The 21238-nt window shown below is 35.5% G+C and overlaps 1 protein-coding gene across 3 annotated transcripts in view; it reads left to right on the top strand.

Annotated features, from left to right (window-relative positions):
* Positions 1 to 21238, top strand: part of SMAP1 (small ArfGAP 1) — a 176356-nt gene that overhangs the window by 83505 nt on the left and 71613 nt on the right. For all 3 annotated transcript variants that reach the window (XM_017549410.2, XM_017549409.2, XM_017549414.1), the window contains exon 3: positions 14113 to 14198. In XM_017549410.2, coding sequence (XP_017404899.1) covers positions 14113 to 14198 — 86 coding nt within the window. The remainder of the gene's footprint in view (positions 1 to 14112; positions 14199 to 21238) is intronic.

Below are 21238 nucleotides of genomic sequence, written 5' to 3'. Positions count from 1 at the left end.
AAAAAAAAAAAAAAAAAAAAAAAAAAAAGCCATTTGCTTAGATGTTCTTGTTCTGTTCCCCTCCCTTCTTGCACTTTTATCTGGACCATCTCCTTTTGTATTATCTCTGTTACACCTGTCCTGCTCAATTTTGAGTCAGTTCCCAGGGTTTATCTTTTTCTCTGTTTGGGACCCTGTCCTGGAAGAGAATCTTTGTGGTTAGATAGGAGAGTTCATAGGGGCTAGATCATCTCTCCCCATTCCAAGCCTATTGTGACCCATTCATACTTAATTGTTATTGGACTGTGTATTAGTCTGTTTTCACACTGCTGGTAAGGACATATGCAAGACTGGGTAATTTATAACAAAAAAGAGGTTTAATGGACTCACAGTTCCATGTTGCTGCAGAGGCCTCACAATCATGGCAGAAGGTGAAAGGCACATCTTACATGGTGGCGGACAAGAGAGAATGAAAGCTAAGTGAAAGGAGTTTTCCCTTATAAAACCATCAAATCTTATAAAACCTACTCACTATTAAGAGAACATTAAGGGGAAAACTGCCCCCATGATTCAGTTATTTCCCACTGGGTAACATGAGATTTGGGTGGGGACACAGCCAAACCATATCATTCTGCCCTTGGTCCCTTCCAAATCTCATGTCCTCATATTTCAAAACCAATCATGCCTTCCCAATAGTCCCTCAAAGTCTTAACTCATTTCAGTTTTAACTCAAAAGTCCGCAGTGCAAAGTCTCATTCAGCACAAAGCCAATTCCGTCCATCTATGAGCCTGTAAAATCCAAAGCAAGTTAGTTAGTTCCTAGGTATAATGGAAGTACAGGCATTGGGTAAATACAGACATTCCAAATGGAGAAATTGCTCAAAATAATGGGGCCATAGGCCCCATGCAAGTCTGAAATCCAGCAGGGCAGTCAAATCTTAAAGTTCAAAAATGATCTCCTTTTACTCCATGTCTCACATGCAGGCCATGCTGATGTAAGAGGTGGGTTCCTGTGGCCTTGGGCAGCTTTGCCCCTATAGCTTTGCCCCTATGGCTTTGCAGGGTATAGCCTTCCTCCTGACTGATTTCAAGGGCTGGTGTTGAGTGCCTGTGGCTTTTCCAGGTGTGTGGTACAAGCTGTTGGTGGATCTACCATTCTGGGGTGTGGAGGATGGTGGCCCTCTTCTTATAGCTCCACTAGGCAGTGCCCCAGTGGGGACTCCGTGTAGGGTCTCGCTTGCCACATTTCCTTTCCACATTATCCTAGCAGAGGTTCTCCATGAGGACCCCACCCCTGCAACAAACTTCTGCTTGGACATCCAGGCATTTCCATACGTCCTCTGAAATCTAAGTGGAGGTTCCCAAATGTCAGGTCTTGACTTCTGTGTACCCAGCTGCTCAACACCACAGGGAAGCTGTCGACACTTGGGGCTTGCACCCTCTGGAGCCATGGCCTGAGCTATACATTGTACCCTTTTAGCCACAGCTGGGACAGCGTGGATGCAGGACACCAAGTCCCTAGGCTGCACACAGCAGGGGCCGCTGGGCCTGGCCCATGAAACCATTTTTTCCTTCTAGGCCTGCAGGCCTGTGATGGGAGAGGCTGCCAGGAAGTTTTCTGACATGCCCTGAAGACATTTTCTCCATTGTCTTGGTGATTAACATTGGGCTCCTCATTACTTATGCACATCTCTGCAGCCAGGTTGAGTTTCTCTTTAGAAAATGGATTTTTCTTTTCTATTGTGTCATCAGGCTACACATTTTCCAAACCTTTAGGCTCTGTTTTCCTGTTAAAACTGAATGGTTTTGACAGCACCCAAGTTACCTCTCGAATGCTTTGCTGCTTAGACATTTCTTCTGTCAGATACCCTAAATCATCTCCCTCAAGTTGAAAGATTTATAAGTCTCTAGGGCAGGGGCAGAATGCCACCAATTTCTTTGTTACAACATAGCAAGAGTCACCTTTATTCTAGTTCCCTACAAGTTCCTCATCTCCATCTGAGACTACATCAGCCTGGATTTCATTGTCCATTTGATTACCAGCATTTTCGTCAAAGTTATTCAGCAAGTCTCTAAGAAGCTGCTGACTTACCCGTATTTTCCTGTCCTTTTCTGAGCCCTCCAAACTGTTCCAACCTCTGCCTGTCCCCCACTTCCAAAGTTGTTTCCATATTTTCGGGTATCTTTACAGCAGCAGCGCACTCCTGGTGACAATTTACTGTATTAGTCTGTTTTCACACTGCTGATAAAGACATACCCAAGACTGGAGTAATTTATAAAGAAAAAGAGGTTTAATGGACTCACAGTTTCACATGCCTGGGGAGGCCTCCCAGTGATGATAGAGGTAAAAGGCACGTTTTACATGGCTGCAGATAAGAGAGAATGAGAGGCAAGTGAAAGGAGTTTCCCCTTATAAAACTGTCAGATCTTGTGAGATATATTCATGACCATGAAAACATTAAGGGGAAAACTGCCCCCATGATTCAGTTATCTCCCACTGGGTCCCTCCCACAATACGTGAGAATTATGGGAACTACAATTCAAGATGAGATTTGGGTTGGGACACAGCCAAACCATATCAGACTGGGGAAAAATTCAACTTCCTGTGCTTTTCTCAGATTGGTTCAGTTTGATTTCCAGTTTTTATATCTCTTGACTGTTTTGGTGTTTTGTTCTTAAATCCACTGGACTCCCCATTAGTTGCAGGCCTCAGGCAGGTCTAGTGGTCATTATAATGGTTTGTTCCTAACTGATGGCATTTTGAGATTTGTGGGGATAATCAGCCACTTAATTTTGTTGTAAATATCATCCATGGGTTTTTAGTTTTCCTACCTAGACCTTTCTGTTTTTTTTTTTTTTTTTTTCTGGGGAGATTCTGGGAACCTAGAAAATTATCTCTGCTGTTACATAATTTTTATGATAAGCAATATTTAATAGAATAAAATTCCAGTTAAAAAAGTTAATCTGGAGAACTCTGTGATTTAACCACATTTGACCTCTGTGTGTTAGAATATTATTTAATCTCTTAAGATTTTGACTCTTGGATAAATTTTAATAGTGTCTTGTAGAACCATGTACATAATAAGCTTTCAGTACACAATTCTTGGTATACATTTATTCAAGAAAACCCTAGGTCAAACAATCTTTTTTCTTATTTTATGGGAGGATTTCTCATTATAATTCCGTTAAGCTGACAACATTTTTCAAATTAGGGCCTCAGGTACATACTTAGCTTTTTAAATTAATTGAGATTCAGTTGATGCTGAACTTTTGCTAGAATCATTAAACGTATCTTCAAAGAAGACCAGAGAATAGGAGCAGCCGATAGCATTGGGTTTTCATATCGCCTACATGTGAAAATTGAGGTAAAGAAGGAAATGTGATACTGTCTGTAACAAAATTTAATCTGTGAAGTTTAATAAGAGATTTACATTTTTAAGCAATCCATTTGGGAAAAAGTACACAAATTTTTAATTTGAATGTGCAACATTGTGCCCTACATTTTCTTCTTTCTCTTGATTTGTTAAAAAATTTTTAAGGTTAAACTTTAAATAAGGTCAGTAATATTAATAGTTTTTTCGAAAATGGCGTATTTTAGAATTTTCTATTACATATAATTGATTATCACCATATAAAAAGTGAACAAAATTGTTAAGATGTTAGTTACTTAGTGGAAGTTTTTCATTCTTTTAACTGTTAATTCTAAACTGCCTAATTTAAGTAGAGCTGAGGGAGAATAAATAATAAGTTATTTGAAGATAAGGGCTTAAATCCCCCTATAGAGTACAGAAAGTTGTTAGGTGGTATTGAATGAATACATGTATGGATGGATCATCTAGAAACATAATTATTAATTTCATTGCATATAATATTTTAGAGATGTAGTCACTTACTTTCCTGCTTTGTGTGAATATAATAATGATAGAAGATAGCAATCATAGTTAAAACACTGGCCTTGGACTGTAGAACTAGTGTCTTCTTCTGGCTCTATTAACTAAATGGTTGGTGATGTTTGGCACATCAGAAAAGCGGCTTTTGTTTTTGATATTACCTGGTCATATGGTAAGTTTTAATATTTTAAAAATATGTCATTATTATTTTTATAGTAATCTTTATTTGTTTATGAATCACTGAATGTGTATCACAATGTGCAGAGGATCTTTGAGGTAGAAAGGTGGAGAAAGCATTTCATGTTTGAGAAAGTAAAGTAGTGTTCTGTGACTAGAGTGCTAGGTGCAGTTATATGTGCCATAGGAGATAAAGGTGAAGGTTACATCCAGTGAGTTGTTTGGTGCTGATCTTATGAGTGATAGTAGGGAGAGAGTAGGGAGCTCTTAAAATATTGTTGCAATAATCTACACAATAGGTGACTACATCTCGAATTAAGGTAATGACATTGCACTTGATAAACAGGATATACCTACAAAGAATATATTGAGAAGTTAGAATAACCAAGACTTTTGGCAGAAGAGAGAAGAGTCCAGGATGACTCCTGAGCTGGGCCTTAAGCACCTAGAGTGAAAGTGATGGTTTATTCCTGTACTTTAAATGGTGTCGATTTTATAGTAAGTAGAGATGACAGAAGAGTGTAATGTGAAGCTTTTCCAATTTTGTCATAACAATATTTAATTGCATTGCTTACAAAAAAGAATATATTCTCTCAGTTTGTAGTAATTAGCAAATGCTGCAACAGATAAATCAACATCTGCGAATATCTATAAATTGTAAAAAGTATGAAAACTGCTACCTCTAATTCCACGTCATCATTAAAACCTTTGAATTGTGTGATTTATTCTTTAAAAAATTAATTAAAACAGAGAACAGCTTCCCCTAAAAAACAAGTTTATGAAACTGAAGGAATGGACTCTGTATTAATATTTCCGAAGAGTTCCTGAGACCAAAAATGGTGGCCCTTCTTTTCCAGCAGCTGGAATCCAAAAGATCTTGAAACCAATGCTGAAAGGCTTGCTCCTATGCAAGAAATACTGGTGGCTTTTGAGAGGAAGATAGAGAACTATTCTGGAAAATTTCAAGTGGTAGTAGAGGTGAGTTACTGACATGAAGAATTTATCCAGGGACTAAAAATATTCATTTATCTTTATAAAAGCTTTTTAAAACATATACATTCAGCTGAAAATAAAAATTTTCGTTGAACATCTTAGTCTTTGTTTTTAAAGTTTTTAATGAATAGAAAATAGTAGAACAAGCAGTCCCCCCCCACAAATACATTAAAAATATAAGAAAGCTTCTATAATATGATGATGATACTGGAAATATGCATGGCAAATAAATGCCATATTTATGCCTTGAATATATTTTGAGTGTCAGATCTGCTTGGATGAGATTTTTAAAAATGTGTTTTAATAATCTTTTTGATTTATGAGAAAACTTTGTTCTCCATAGTAAAGGAGGAGGTCTCTTTTTTCTGATTTGATTCAGGTGCTGCTTGGATACCCTACTTAGTCTCCTCTAGATAGTATTTTATTTAGGAGCAGTGCAGCATTACTATAGCTCCCTCTAATTGTTTTATTCAGTTCTTGGGGATGGAAAATTTATAGACATGGTACAAACTTTAAGGCTTATAGAAGTGCAGTGAATATTCTCCCTCCCACTTCTGTCTCTGTCATCCAGTTGCCTTCCATAGAAGTAACCATGTTTATCAGTTTCTTATATATTTTTCCTGAAAAAAAATTTTTTTTTGAGATGGAGTCTCACTCTATCACCCAGGCTGGAGTGCAGTGGTGCAGTCTCGGCCCATTGCAACCTCCAACTCCTGGGTTCAAGTGATTCTCCTGCCTCAGCCTCCCAAGTAACTGGGACTACAGGTGTGTGCCACCATGACTGGCTAATTTTTAAAATATTTTTAATAGAGATGGTGTTTCACCATGTTAGCCAGGATAGTCTCGATTTCCTAACCTTGTGATCTGCTTGCCCCAGCCTCCCAAAGTGCTGGGATTATAGGTGTGAGCCACTGCGCCTGGCTGGAATATTTTATGCATATATATATATATATATACATACACATACACACAGGTGTATAGTTGGCATACATTTTTATATCCTTACATACATCTTTTGACTTGTAGGTAAGACTCTTCGTTTCTCTCAATAAGTTCCTCAGAAAATGGAGTCAAATAAAATTGTTGTATTATTGTGTTCTTATATTGCCATAAAAATACCACCTGCGACTGGGTAATTTATAAGAAAAAGAGGTTTAATTGACTCAGTTCCACATGGCTGGGAGGCCCCAGGAAACTTAAAATTATGGCAGAAGGCGAGGGGAAAGCAAAGCACAATCTCTTATGGTGTTGAGAGAGAGAGCGCACGAAAGGGAAACTGCCATTTTTAAAACCATCAGATCTCATGAGAACTCCCTCACTATCATGAGAACAACATGGGGGAACAGATCCCCATGATCCAATCACCTCCACAAAGTCCCTCCCCAACACCTGACACGTGGGTGTTACGAGATAAGATTTGGGTAAGGACACAAAGCCTAACCATATCAATTGGGTAGAAAACTATTTTAAATTATCATATTAATTTTCTTCCTCTAGATTAAACATAGGCATGTAGCATCCTTCTGTTAAACACTGATTTTCTTTTTTTTTTTTTAAGATTCAGCTGATTATTTTAACATTTTGCAGTTTGGCCATTGGGAATTGAAAATCTGATTGCAACTTAATTGTAACCTAATCATTTGTAATATCTGCTTCTCTATTAATTTTTCCCCCCACTTACCTCATTTTTTAAAAACAACCAGTAAACCTCAAAGGGCAAGTCAGTACACACATACAAATTTGTGAAAGCTATGTAGATAGCTTCCTGAAACAATACATTAGAATGAATTTTAGTTTTACCATTAATGGCTAAGTTGCTCTGGTACTTCTTAGCATCTGAGGGACAAAGTGAAGATACTAGGAAAAAGGGAAAAGTACAAAGAAGCAAAGCCCAAGAAGCCATGTTTATTAGGCTTAGTTGCTGAGCCTGGAATAGGCTGTATTTGGCTTTAGTTGACCCAGGACAAATAGAAGCCATACCTTGAAGTAGATTTTTCACTTATAGAGACCTCTGGTTTCCATGATTTTGGAAGATTAAAACAAAGAAAATATTTGATAAGTCTTCCTTTCAGGGGAATGAATTATTAATTTGGAATTTCAGGTGGTGTGTCATTTATTTTGCCATTTATTATATTTAATTATGGTTTCCTGATTCTGACAGTGACTTAAACTTGGGCCCATTTTATTTTATCTGTTCCTACTCTTTTGTCTTCACACATTTGTTTCAAGGTTCTGTTTTTGTAAAACTGTTGTGTGCTGCTTAATTGCCATTTGTCACTGGAGATGCCCTGTTGACATAGAAGTAATTTTTTTTTAAACATTTACAGTATTGTAAAAATGAACAAAATCTCCTATTACATTTGCTTGCCTATTCATTGATTCTGCCTACTTTCTTTTTATCTGTTCGTACGTTTTGTTACATGTTATTTTTTGTATATTTTAGTTTATTAAATTAGACAAATGTGATAAGCAAATGCCAATTAAAATTTTAAATTGACAGCCCCAATTCTCTTTGGTCTCCGTAAAACATAAACAACTTAAAATTGTTTTAGAATAGAGGTTTTGCTCTTTTAATGCTAAAACTGGGATTGGGTAAAATATTTTGTACTTAGGAAGTTTCACAAATAGAACTGTTTCATATACATTAGATTGTGACGATAATACGTTAGGCAGTAGACGAATTTCAGCAATTCAGAGTCTTTTAAAATATTAACTTTGAAGTGATGTGTGTGATGCTTTGGGCTGGTGATGTTGTATGTACTAGGCTATGTGGGGAAACTAAAAACACATTGATTATGGATTGATGAAGGCAAAATACTTTTAATAGTAGGGTTTAGGATTCTTAAGTGGTTTATTACACTATTTCCAGGTGAAGCCTTCCTTTGTAATTATAAGGGTGGTAAGTTTGGATGAAGATGATTCAATTAAAAAAGAACAGTACAAAATTCATGTTTCTGGGAACATACGTTAAATGAGAACAGATTGAATTCAATGGGAAAAGTAACAGTAGTTTAAAAATATGTTCAGTTGGCTGGGGGCAGTGGTCTATGCCTGTAATCCCAGTACTTTGGGAGGCTGAGGCAGGCAGGTCATTTGAGGTCAGGAGTTCAAGACCAGCTTGGCCAACAAGGTGAAACCCTATTTCTACTAAGAATACAAATAGTAACTGGGAATGGTGGCACATGCCTGTAATCTCAGCTACTCAGGAGGCTGAGGCAGGAGAATTGCTTGAACTCGGGAGATAGAGGTTGCAAGTGAGCCAAGATTGTACCACTGCACTCAAGCCTGGGTGACAGAGCAAGACTCTATCCTAGAAAAAATAAATAAAAAAAAATATGTTCAGACTACTGGCATTTATCTTAACTATGAAGTACATATTCCTCAACGTATTAATATATTTTTCTTAAACATGAATGTTGAGTGTATATTTAATATATTCTTACATCATTTTTTACTTTCTCAAGAATATCAGTACATTTTATCCTCACTAGATGCTTGACTTGTTTTTTTAAATACTCATTTTGAGGTGAACTATAGTTTAACAAGTAAATATATGTCTACTTAAAATATTTTAAGAATAAATTTAATAGAAACTTTAAGTAATTCAGAGTCTTCCCCTTTCTTTTTCCATACTTGAAGTGTGAGATAAAGAGAAAAAAAATACTGACAGGGATGACGTGACTTCTCTAAAGCTGAGGAATTTTCAACATTACTAAGATGTTTGAATTTTTAGTGGTTTATTTGATAGCCTCACAGTATCCCTCCTATTGGAGAAGTGAAAGCAAGTTTAGAAAATTTAAGCATTTCAGAATGATGCTAAGTAAGTATTAAAATAGTACGTAGGGTCTGGCTTGATTCATAGGAACTACATGGTAGAGATTCAGGTCACTAGTTATTACCCATAATTTAAAATGATTTAAAAAATAGAGCTTAGTTTTTCTTTTAGACAAAGTATATGCCATTTATCCCTTCCACACCCTTCTTTTTTTGAAACCAGTGTGCTTGACTTAGCTTTGGAAAACTGAATAATTAATTGCCAAAGAATAAGCAGAAGCATTTTTGGTGAGAGAGCCTGCAAAGAATAAGCAGAAGCATTTTTGGTGAGAGAACCTGAAAGAAAAGGAGTAATATTTTAATAACAAGAATGATGTTTTAATAATAGAGGTAACACTTATAGCATCTTCTGTCTTGTGGTGAAATTTCCTAGATGCTTATTTTGACTAGCTGCAGCATGGTGGTATGGATTGGGAGTGAAGGAACTGGATCTTAGTCTCAGCTGTGTCACTGATGCATTGTATATCCCAGTAGAAAAATCATACAACCTCTTTGTGCTTCAGTTTCCTTATCTGTAAAATGAAAACCAGGCCTCTAAAACAGAGCCTGCTGTCAGCAAGCCCTGCAGGATGTATTCGCAGTTCCATTGGATGAAGCTTTAAATATCTAAATTATTGATGGGTGATGTTGGTTTTATCAGGAGCTGAATTATGGAGACTTAGGCCTGTTACTTAACATCTTTATAGATTCAGGGATTTTTCCCCTATAAATTAGGATAATAATGCCTATCTCAGGGTTTTGAAATTAAAATCACAAATATAGGTAAAGTATTGAGTCTAATGCTTGTCACTGTAGCTGTTACACTGTTTTTTTTTTTCTCTGCTAGTTACTGGACAGTTTACTCTTCATGGCCTTGAGTCCTTGAGAACAGCTAGTTTGCACCATATTCTTCATCACCTGCTAAAAACATCAGCTTCTGTTGTTTTTCTCCCCTGCCCTAACTCTCATTTCCAAATTGCTCAATTTTTCATTTCCACTGGCTCTTCCATTGCTCCCCTACATTCCACTCTTTTCTAATCTATCTTTTTTTTTTTTTTTTTCCTATTTGCCATTTTTTTATAATTGTACTTTAAGCTCTGGGGTACATGTGTGCATCCTGCAGGATTGTTGTATAGGAACACACATGCCATGGTGATTTGCTGTCTCCATCCCCCCCGACCCTCGTCGCCTAACATCAGGCATTTCTCCCAGTGTTAGCACTCCCCAACCTCCCTGCCCCCACTCTGTCCCTCCCTTCCCCTGCCCCCGCCTCCCTTCGCCTACCCCCTTATGTGATGTTCCCCTCCCTGTGTCCATGTATTCTCATTGTTCATCACCTGCCTGTGGGTGAAACCATGCAGTGTTTGGTTTTCTGTTCTTCTGTCAGTTTGCTGAGAATGATGGTTTCCAGATTCATCTATGTCCCTACAAAGGATGTAAACTCATCCTTTTTTATGGCTGCATAATATTCTGTGGCATATATATGCCACATTTTCTTTGTCCATTCTGTTATTGATGGGCATTTGGGTTGGTTCCAAGTCTTTGCTATTGTAAACAATGCCACATTGAACATATGTGTGCATGTGTCTTTATAATATAATGATTTATAATCCTTTGGGTATATACCCAGTAATGGGATTGCTGGGTCAAATGATATTTCTATTTCCAGATCCTTGAGGAATCACCAAATTATCTCTATTTGCAGATGACATGATTGCATATTTAGAAGACCCCATTGTCTCAGCCCCAAATCTCCTTAAGCTGATAAGCAACTTCAGCAAAGTCTCAGGATACAAAATCAATGTGCAGAAATCACAAGCATTCTTATACACCAATAAAAGACAGAGAACCAAATCATGAACAAACTCCCATTCACAATAGCAACAAAGAGAATAAAATACCTAGGAATACAACTAACAAAGGATATGAAGGACCTCTTAAGGAGAATTCTAAACCACTGCTCAAGGAAATAAGAGAGGACACAAACATATGGAAAAACATCCCATGCTTATGGTTAGGAAGAATCAATATTGTGAAAATGACCATACTGCCCAAAGTAATTTATAGATTCAATGCCATCTCCATTAAGCTACGATTTACCTTCTTCACAGAACTGGAATAAACCACCTTAAACTTTATATGGAACCAAAAAAGAGCCCGCATAGCCAAGACAATCCTAAGCTGAAAGAACAAAGCTGGAGGCATCACACTACCTGACTTCAAACTATATTACAAGGCTACAGTAAGCAAAACGGCATGGTACTGGTACCAAAACAGAGATATAGACCAACTGAGCAGAACAGAGATCTCGGAAGTAACGCCACACATCTACAACCATCTGATCTTTGACAAACATGACAAAAAAAAAACAATGGGGAAGGGACTTCCTGTTTAATAAATGGTACTGGGAAAGCTGGCTAGCCATGAGCAGAAAGCAGAAACTGGACCCCTTCCTGACACCTTACACTAAAATTAACTCCAGATGGATTAAAGATTTAAACATAAGACCTAACATCATAAAAACCCTAGAAGAAAACCTGGGCTGTAGCATTCAGGACATAGGCATAGGCAAGGACTTCATGACTAAAACACCAAAAGCATTGGCAACAAAGCCAAAACAGACAACTGGGACCTAATTAAACTCAAGAGTTTCTGCACAGCAAAAGAAACAATCACTAGAGTGAACCGGCAACCAACAGAGTGGGAAAAAATTTTTGCAAGCTACCCATCTGGCTAAGGGCTAATATTCAGAATCTACAAAGAACTAAACCAGATTTACAAAGAAAAAACCCATCCAAAAGTGGGCACAGGATATGAACAGACACTTTTCAAAAGAAGACATTTATGAGGCCAAAAAAAACATGAAAAATGCTCATCATCACTAGTCATTACAGAAATACAAATCAAAACCACATTGAGATACCATCTCACACCAGTTAGAATGGCAGTCCTTAAAAAATCAGGAGACAGCAGATGCTGGAGAGGATGTGGCGGAATAAGAATACTTTTACGGTGGCAGTGTCAATTAATTCAGCCATTGTGGAAGACACTGTGGCGATTCCTCTAGTCTACTTTTTAGAAACCTAGAAACTAAGCTTACCAACATATTTTTTATCATAACAAAATGATCTCTTCATCTGTGATGTCATTGAATTTTTGTTTATTCAGATTCCAACCAACAAACACATACATGTACCTATACCCAGTCACTTTTTGGCAGTGGTGTCCTATAGAAATGGCTTTATTTCACATCACTTCTGCCTTTCAGATTTTAATGTTACTATCAATTTGTGATAGATTACATCACTAGAACAATGTTTAATAATTTGGTGTACATATCTGCCTTGTGCCTCATTTTTTATTTTCCCTGCAAGATACTAATGACCTACATTAAATGTGTACAGTCATATTCATTGAATATAAGATAGTCCTGATTGTAAGAAACAGATCCACTTTGTGGACTAATAAGAAAAAAGTTACCAGTTATTAGACACCATCAATTGTAAGATGAATTCCTTTTCCAAAGATGTTAAAATATGAACAAATGTAAATGAGGATTGATGAGATATAATAGCCTTTTTAGTCTTATTAACTTTTCCTTTAAAATTTCTATGTGCTCTTGCTTGCTCGATAGAAACTTCAAATTTTCTTTCTTTTGCAGTTTCGGTGAACTGTATCTGAATTACTTTTTGCTTCATTGCAGACTAAGAAGCATTTTTACTTGGTCTGGTTATTTCCAAATATTTAATGTCTTTATGATTACATAACTTGATCATCTTCTGTTTACAAATTCCCATCACAACACAAAGATGCAGCATCATTTGAATGTTTGAGATGGAAAACATTTTTTCAATTTTCAGAAAGGGTGAGCTTTACTGACATTTTTCTCAGCTCTTCTCCTTACACACAGAATTACATATTAACTCTACCACTGTGATGTCATAGAGCCCTCTGACTTTATACTGTTTACCTTTTATATATTTTTTTATGTTACACAATTTTGAAGCTCAGATTTATTTTGCCTTCTATGTCATCTTAGAGCTTAATGATAAAAGCCCTCCCTCCTTTTTTTATCCATGTTTCTTCCCACCCATCTCTAACTTCACTTTCTAATTGTCTCTAGAGGAAAGACTTAGACATGTAGTTTACTCTGCAAGAGTACTTACATTGAGGTGAGGAGGAATAGATACCTAGAGGTGATTGTGTATTGGAATTTTGTTCACTTTAAAACTCTCAGTTGGGAGAAGAGTCACTATATTTTTTGCCTGAAGAAAGCTAGTTCTGTGTACACGTGAGGGCAACAACTCAAGGCAGATGTCAGGTAACCTGTTAAACCTGGATTGTCATCTTGGACATATGGGGGTGTGTTTGGGAAATCAGGAAGAAAAATTACGAAAACTGACCTCTGTACCAGTTAAACCATTTTAAGGAACTCAAGTTGTATGTAAATGATGTAATATAATATTCTAATGTTCATAAATCTTTTATTTAGTTTCTAATATGATAGAATATCAAAGAAGTACTGTTTGGATAGTCATTCCTTGTAGATGACACTGAAACTGGTTGAAATGATTGTCTAATTGTTTTATGCTTACCAAGCAATGGTTCTTACCATTGGAATTCACAGATTTTTAGAGAGGTGCTTCTATGAACTGAACTTATGTAAAGTTTGGGCATTAAGCACAATTTATTGGTAGGGCTTTGTAGGGAAATGCCTCAAAGGGATTATTATTAATAACTCAAAAGAAATTAATACATTTATGCAGATCTTTGGGTCAGCACTGTTTCTCTTTTATCTGGCCTTCATTGTGATCTTGATTGTAAATTGGTAGAATTTCAGGGTATTGCGAAGCTCAAAACAAAGAAAACTTCTTAGTCCTGGAAATGGGAGCATTGTTCAAGTGGCACATTAAAAAAAATAGTGATACTGCCTACATACTACCAGGGAATTCACTTTTAGGAAATAGTAAGTGTAAAGGTGGTACTATTTTCACAAAAAAGGGCATTTATAAGACTATGGACTATGGATCAACATATGTTGATAAATATGAAGGGTTAAAAATATACTTCTATTTTAACTTGAGTGATTAATTTCATAGCTGTGATTTAAATTATATTTCCAAGGAGAATATATATTGTAAACAATAAATTATTTGGTATTTGTGTATATGTCTATATATATGTATATGTATGTACAGGAATCACTCTTTAATGTTCATGTGAGTAATGAAAATACCTTTTTTTTTTTTTTTAATTATAGTGCATGCAAGATATGGGAAATACTAAAGCAAGACTACTCTATGAAGCCAATCTTCCAGAGAACTTTCGAAGACCACAGACAGATCAGTATCCTTTAAAATTTATTTATTTTGAGTTTAAAAAACATTGTCATTTTTACTGTTCATATTTTATCTGTTAGTATTTAGGAAGATGTGAGCTTTATCACACTGTTGTTCATTAAACATAGAAATTAACTTGCTGTGAGCTGTGCTTTGTATATAGTAGGTTTTTAGTAGGAATTTGGTACACAGATCACATAATTACCTAAAATACATGACACATATAGTATTTAGATGTAATTATAGACCCCTGATTTAGTGATGGTTTGACTTATGATTTTTCCAGTTCACGATGGTGAAAAAGCAGTATGTGTTTGGTAGAAACTGTACTTTAAGTACTTGTTTAACCATTCTGTTGTTATATTCAGTACCGTATTCAATAAATTACATGAGATATTAACTACTTTATTAAAAATAGGCTTTGTGTTAGGTGATTTTGCTCAACCGTAGGCTAATTTTAGTGTTCTGAGCACATTAAATGTAGGCTAGGCTAAGTTATGTTTGGTAGATTAGGTGTATTAAATGCATTTTTGACTTAAAATGTTTTTAACTTAGGGTGGGTTTACTGGGGCCTAACCCACTGTAAGTTAAGGAACATCTCTGGTACTAAGTGTAAATGTTATGACTGATTCTTCTTGATTACGCTCCATCTCTCGATTGAAAAGTATATGTTGTTTTTAATTTTAGACTGTTATTAGAGACTTGATTTGTAAACATCCTGAGTATTTTAAAAATCACTTCCATATATTCTTTGATTACCTTTATATAATAGTTATATTTATGTGAGGCATTGTGGCATTTAGAAGACAAATTACATAGTATACATTCTGAGTAATTTATTCTGGCACTGTGTTATAGGTTGTACAACTATGTTTGCTTTATGAATCCACTTTTATGAGCGGAGAGGATATTTTCCCACAGACATTTTAATATATTTTTTATGTTTGTTAAATATAAAATCATGATTCTGTAGGATTTTTGCGACTCATACTTTGAAAAAGCAGCTCATCAAAATTGTGCTGCTTTGTAAATAAGATTATCTGATTAATTGTAGGTATTTGGATTCTGTTTGAAGGTAACATTTATGACTTTGACAATAAAATGTAGTTTATTAAAGATAAATTGTACCCATTTGTATACTAAAACAATTTGCATGGCCTATATCCCACAGGGATATAGGTCATTAGATACTTAATTCCATATTTTGACAGAAATCTTTTAAATTATAATTCAAATTGAGAAGTTAGTAATTTGTATTTGGCCTTTTCTGTTCCTGCTTGCCCTACTCCTTTCTCACAAATTTAGCAATCCGATATCCAAGGCTATTTTTGTTACAGAAAGTTTGCAGGGTTAATGGTAGAAGGTTCATTTCATGTAAAAAAAAAATTGAGTAAAAGTCTGAAGGTATGAGGTAACATGACCTTTTAGGACAGAAACAGCTTGGAAGGTATTTTGTTCCAAATTACGAAGGGTTTTCAGTATGATATAGAGTAGTTTAGACCTCATTTCATTGGCCCAAGTGTTTAAAAACACATTAAAGGTTTTGAAGCAGGGGAAATATTAACTTCTACCATAAGATAGAATAGTTGGGTGTGGGGAGAGAGCCTGGAAGCAGAGAGACCATACAGACCCAAAATGAGCAATGATGATCTAAGTTAAATAGTGGCATTGGGAATGGACAGGATTAAATTTGAAAGATTGAAAAGAAGTTGGAAAAGCAGGAGTAGTTGGTTAGGTTAAGATTGTCTTTGGTTCTGAGGGCTGTCACCAAAATAACCCCGAAATTTCTAGCTTGGATGACCATAAAGCTTATTCACTGGGAGAAGGAATTCATTACCAATAGGAGGATTAAGAGTTAGAAATGAAAGATAACAAGCCATGCTTTAATATTTTGGGCAGATTGATGCTTCTGTTACACATATTCATGGAGTTACCCCTTGGTGATTGGAAACATGAGTCTGAACCCTAGAAGAGAGCAGTACTTCAGATTGAGGAGTCACTTAGCATGTAGGTGATGATATAAAGGGCTGAATCAGGTTATGTTTACCTAGGGCAGTAGTCTTTTATTTTGCGGATTTTATTGAGAATCTTGAGAATTCTTTTCCTTCTCTGAAAAGTGAAAGCCTATGGCTGAAACCTGAAGAATAAAGCGTGATAGAAGGAAAAACAGCAGAGCTTACAAATCAGCATTTTAGCTGCTTGTTACCAGCTGCTTGCTGGTTACGTTGATTTAGTCCCTCTTTTTTTGCTTCCCGTCCACAAGCCTGAGTTAATATGTATGATTCCTCAAAATGAAGAATCTTCCTTTTCTGGAAGTTTGTGTCTGTGGCAGGCTGGGGAGGTTGGGTTGGTTTGTGTTTTGTAGGTGTCCCTTGAATGTAACAGGGTAAATTACTTGAGGTTTTTGAAAGTTTTGGCTTCATCCTTTATGTGGATGAGAATAGTTTCTAAATTATTTAATTTATTATGCTGATTCTATGTTGTTTTCAAATTGTGAAAGATATTGAGGGAAGGACAGTGTATATCTTCTTGGTATCTTAACTTATTGAACTGTTCTATGCACCATTTTGTGTAGGTTGGTAGGAATACTGTTTCTTTATTACCACAAATTTTATGATACACCTTAGGGAGATACAGTGCTAATGAGATACTGCATTATTACTTCTGTTATCTTGGCTGATAAATTTTAAAATATCTGGTCCTTATCTATAGATTTCAGGAAAGATGAGATTTTTATAGTGAATTGATGTGTCTAGTATTGGTAAATCCTTGACCTTCGACATAGCAGCTTTTGAATAACTTTTGTAAATTACAAAGCTTTCAAAGCTTGACCTGTACCAAGCCCTGACTATGACATTTTATGTACATTATCTTTTTATTTTTCAAAATAACTGGTTGACATACATAATATTTTCTTTTGTTGAAGGTGGAATGGGAAGGATGAGATGCTCAAAGAGCTGTTAAGAAACTTCCTAAAACCTCCAGACTTTCCCTCCTGTATTGGGTCACCTGAGTAGTATTTAATCATAGTAGTCTGAGTAAAATCAGTGCTGCCACATTTAAGTCTTGATTGCCTTTGAAAATAGATAGGGTTATTATAATTTGGCACTCTGCAGCTAGATCATAAAATCTAGGTGAAGATTTCAACTTTTCATTACCTGGTATGATTCATGTTAGGCTTTTGGATTAACTGTACATTTGCCATTGTACCTCAGACATTCTTATTTTTCAAACTAAAGGTTACTTCTTTTTACAAATTACAGTAATATTTATGTGAGGTATTGATTTTTATTGTTCATATGGTTGTCAGACTTGTTTAAAGAGGATCTTTGTCTAACATGTTTGAGATAGACTACTGCTTATGTTAATAATATGAGATGGCAATTTTTGGACCAGATAACTAGCCCCCATATTTAATGTAATCTGTAACCCTTAAAAAAATTACTGTAGTTATTATAACAACACTTTTTATTCTTTTAATCATGAAACACTGTAATTTGGAGGTTTTGTAGGAGAGGCTGGTAATAAAACAAACTTGCCTTTCTCCTTCCTTCCCTCCGGTCTCTCCTTTCATCTATCCATCTTTCTAAAGCTTATTGCTCTTTGAAAAGCCAAACATCTCTGTAATTTTATAGATATAAATATCATTGTCTCATCCCTAGAGCAAGTATAACCAAACTGAGTTAAACTCGTATGATTTGGGACCTAACTGCATTCTTAACAAGATTTGTCACTTTTTTAAAAGCTTTGCAATTTACAAAAGTTATACAAAAGCTGCGGTGAAAGTGTAATTTCTCATGTGGGATGTGGTTAATTATAGGCTGCATGTGCTAATGCATGACAAATGATAAAGCTTTACATTAAGCTGTTCATTATTAGGATATTTTGTGTTACCTAAAAAACTTTAATTACCTCAGTTCCATGAAATCTATTGTGCACCAAAACTAATCAGCAGTTCTCCCTTGAGCTTTTCAAAGTTCTACTGCTGTCAGTGCTGTGTGTCTAAAACTGGAAGATTCTGTTCTTAGGGAGTAGATATTAATTTAATTGTCTTTCAAATGGTAAATTTTCAAAGAAAAGAAAAAAAATCTTAAAATATATAAATACATGTTAAAAGATAAAGTGTATAATAATGTTGATTTTTTTCCTGGGCTTGTGTAGTACCCATTGTTAGTTTTGGGGATGGGGTGCTGTACTGATAACTTTATAACTGTAGGCATGGGGGAGATTCTGGAATATTTTGATACTGTTTATTTAGTAAGTCCCAAATTAAAACTTGAACTGTTACTGTATTTCTTACCTGACTCCCTAAAAATATTATTGTTCTGTTTCTAATTTTGGGGGTTGTATCATTGAGCTACATCAGTATAACTAAGTCCTTATATCTTAAATGACTTCTAGAGACTTTAAAATGAAGATAAATAGTACCTGATCTCCAAATTCATTGGTTCTTTTGTTGTTATTTCTCATTTACTCATCTGTTTAAACTTGATGGTATGCAAACCATCTTAGCCCTCAATACAGTAATTCTATTTCCTTTTGCTACCATGGGCCCCATCTTTTAAATGATTTGTCTGTTAGAATGAATACCTTTGTTAATAATAAGAGCTAAAACTTAAATAACACTATGTAATATTCACTATTTTAGTTCTTTAGATACATTGGCTTATTTAATTCTTGTAATAATCTTATGATACTGGTATTATTCCCATTTTAAAGGTAATAAAACTAAGGCAGCAAAGTATATAAAAATAAAACTAAATTCATATATTAAATTTTTACTCTTAGATACTATACTAAGTGCTTTATATGTACCTTAATCCTCAAACTCTTGACAACCTTGTGAGGTGAGTATCACTGTTTATTTTACATATCTAGGTTTAGGTTCAATAGATTAGCTAACTTCAAGGTCACAATAACTACCAGTTAAATAATAAGTGCCTACCTGTACTGGAAATGAGGCTCTACATTGGAGACTGTATTCTTTGGGAATGTCAACATATAATGCAAAACTATGGTAAAAATTTCCTTCAAAAATCCTTTAGATTGTCTATGGTGACAGTTTACACTGTCTATGATAACAGTTTACAGACACATGGCCCCCAATTAATCCATTTGGCTGTTCTTTGCTCTCTAGCATTGAATAAAATTAGGAATCAGTAACTACAGCCCCATGAGCTAGCTGCATGCTTTTTGCAAATAGGGTTTTATTAGAACCCAGCCATGCACATTCATTTATGAATGTCCTGTGACCGTTGGAGATCTATGAAGGGACAGCTGAATAATTGAAACATAGACCAACTGTCCCACAAAGCCTAAAACATTTACTTTCTGGGCTTTTGAGGAAAAGTTGGTTAACCCCTAGAATAAATAACTGTTTCTTTAGGTGAACTAACAATACAGAATTGGGACCTTGCATTTGGGACCTTGTATAAAAATATATAAGTGATGTGTGAGATATTCTTGTTCTAAGAGGCATATAGGAACTGAGAGCAACCAAAGATAAAGCATGTTTTCCAAATTAGGTTTCTTCCTTGGATGACTCCCATGGAATTTAAAAATTTACTGTATAGTGTACTTGAATTGTCTTTTAGAAAGTATAACAAGTGGCATCTTATGTTAATAATTAGGAAGAATCTAGTAAATTATTTTACCTTAATGCTTTATTTTTATATCTTTGAAAAGCACTATGTACCATCATACCAACTTTGGCTTCTTACAATATTTTTTAAAAAGTATACTTCTTAGATAATTTCTGAAAGGATTTCTTAATCCTAAGCAGAAGTGAGACTCTAAACTGCAGTTGAAATATAAATTAAGATTTCACTGATATTTGTTATTTTGGAAAATTCACAGCAGCATGCAATTTTACCAGATGTTAGTATTGTATTTGGCTCCGGAAGATTGTATACTTTACATACTTAACTTTCAAAAACTCAGTATTTGTAAAACCACCATAGTATTCTACAAAGGAGTACCTTGTTTTATTGCATGTTGCATTATTTGCACTGTACAGATACTGTTATTTTTGTTGTTGTTGTTGTTTTTTTTTTTTTTTTTTACAAATTGAATGTTTGTGGCAGTCCTGTGCCAAGCAAGTCTGTTGGAACCATATTTTCCAACAGCATATGTTTACTTTGGGTCTTCCATGTCACATTTTGGTAATTGCAATATTTCAGATTTTCTTATTATATCTTTATGGTGATCTGTGATTAGTGATCTTTGATGTTACTGCTGTAATTGTTTCAGGGGACTGCAGACTGCACCAGTGTAAGGTGGCAAATGTTATAACAAAATTATAACATAAATACATGTTTTAAATTAATTTATAAATGTTTGTGTTCTGACTGCTCCACTGATCAGCTGTTCTTTATCCTTTTCCTCTGAACTCCCTATTCTTTGAGACACAACATTAGCACCTACAGTAACCTCTGTGTTCCAGTAAAAGGAATAGTCTCACCTTGCTCATTTTAAATCAAAAAACTTTAATAGAAATGATTAAGCTAGTGAGGAAGGCACGTGGAAAGCCAAAATAGGCTGAAAGCTAGGCCTGTTGCACCAAATAGTTAGCCAAGTTGTGAATACAAAGGAAAAATTCTTGAAGGAAATTGGCAAGTGCTACTCCAGTGAACAAATGAATAATGATAACAACAACAACAACAACAACAACAACAACAACAGCCCTTTGGTTATATGGAGAAAGTTGGAGTGTTTTGGATAGAACTTCAAACCAGCCACAGCTTTCCCTTAAGCCAAAGCCTAATCCTTAATAAGACTCTAACTCTCTTCAGTTCTGTGAAGGCTGAGAGAGATGTGGAAGCCTAAGATGAAAAGTTTGAAGCTAGCATAGGTTGAGTCATGAGTTTTTTTGTGTTTCTGTTTTGTCTGTTTTTTTGACAGGTTCTGATGGTGTCACCCAGGCTGGAATGCAGTAGGGCAGTCAACTCACTGCAGCCTCTATCTCCTGGGCTCAAGCAATCGTCCTGCCTCAGCCTCCTGTGTACCTAAAACTACACATGAACACCACCATGCCCAGCTAACTTTTTT

This window comes from Cebus imitator, unplaced genomic scaffold (genome assembly GCF_001604975.1).
Source record: "Cebus imitator isolate Cc_AM_T3 unplaced genomic scaffold, Cebus_imitator-1.0 Scaffold218, whole genome shotgun sequence".
NCBI classification, from domain to species: Eukaryota; Metazoa; Chordata; class Mammalia; order Primates; family Cebidae; genus Cebus; species Cebus imitator.
This window is presented reverse-complemented; position numbering and strand designations above follow the sequence as displayed.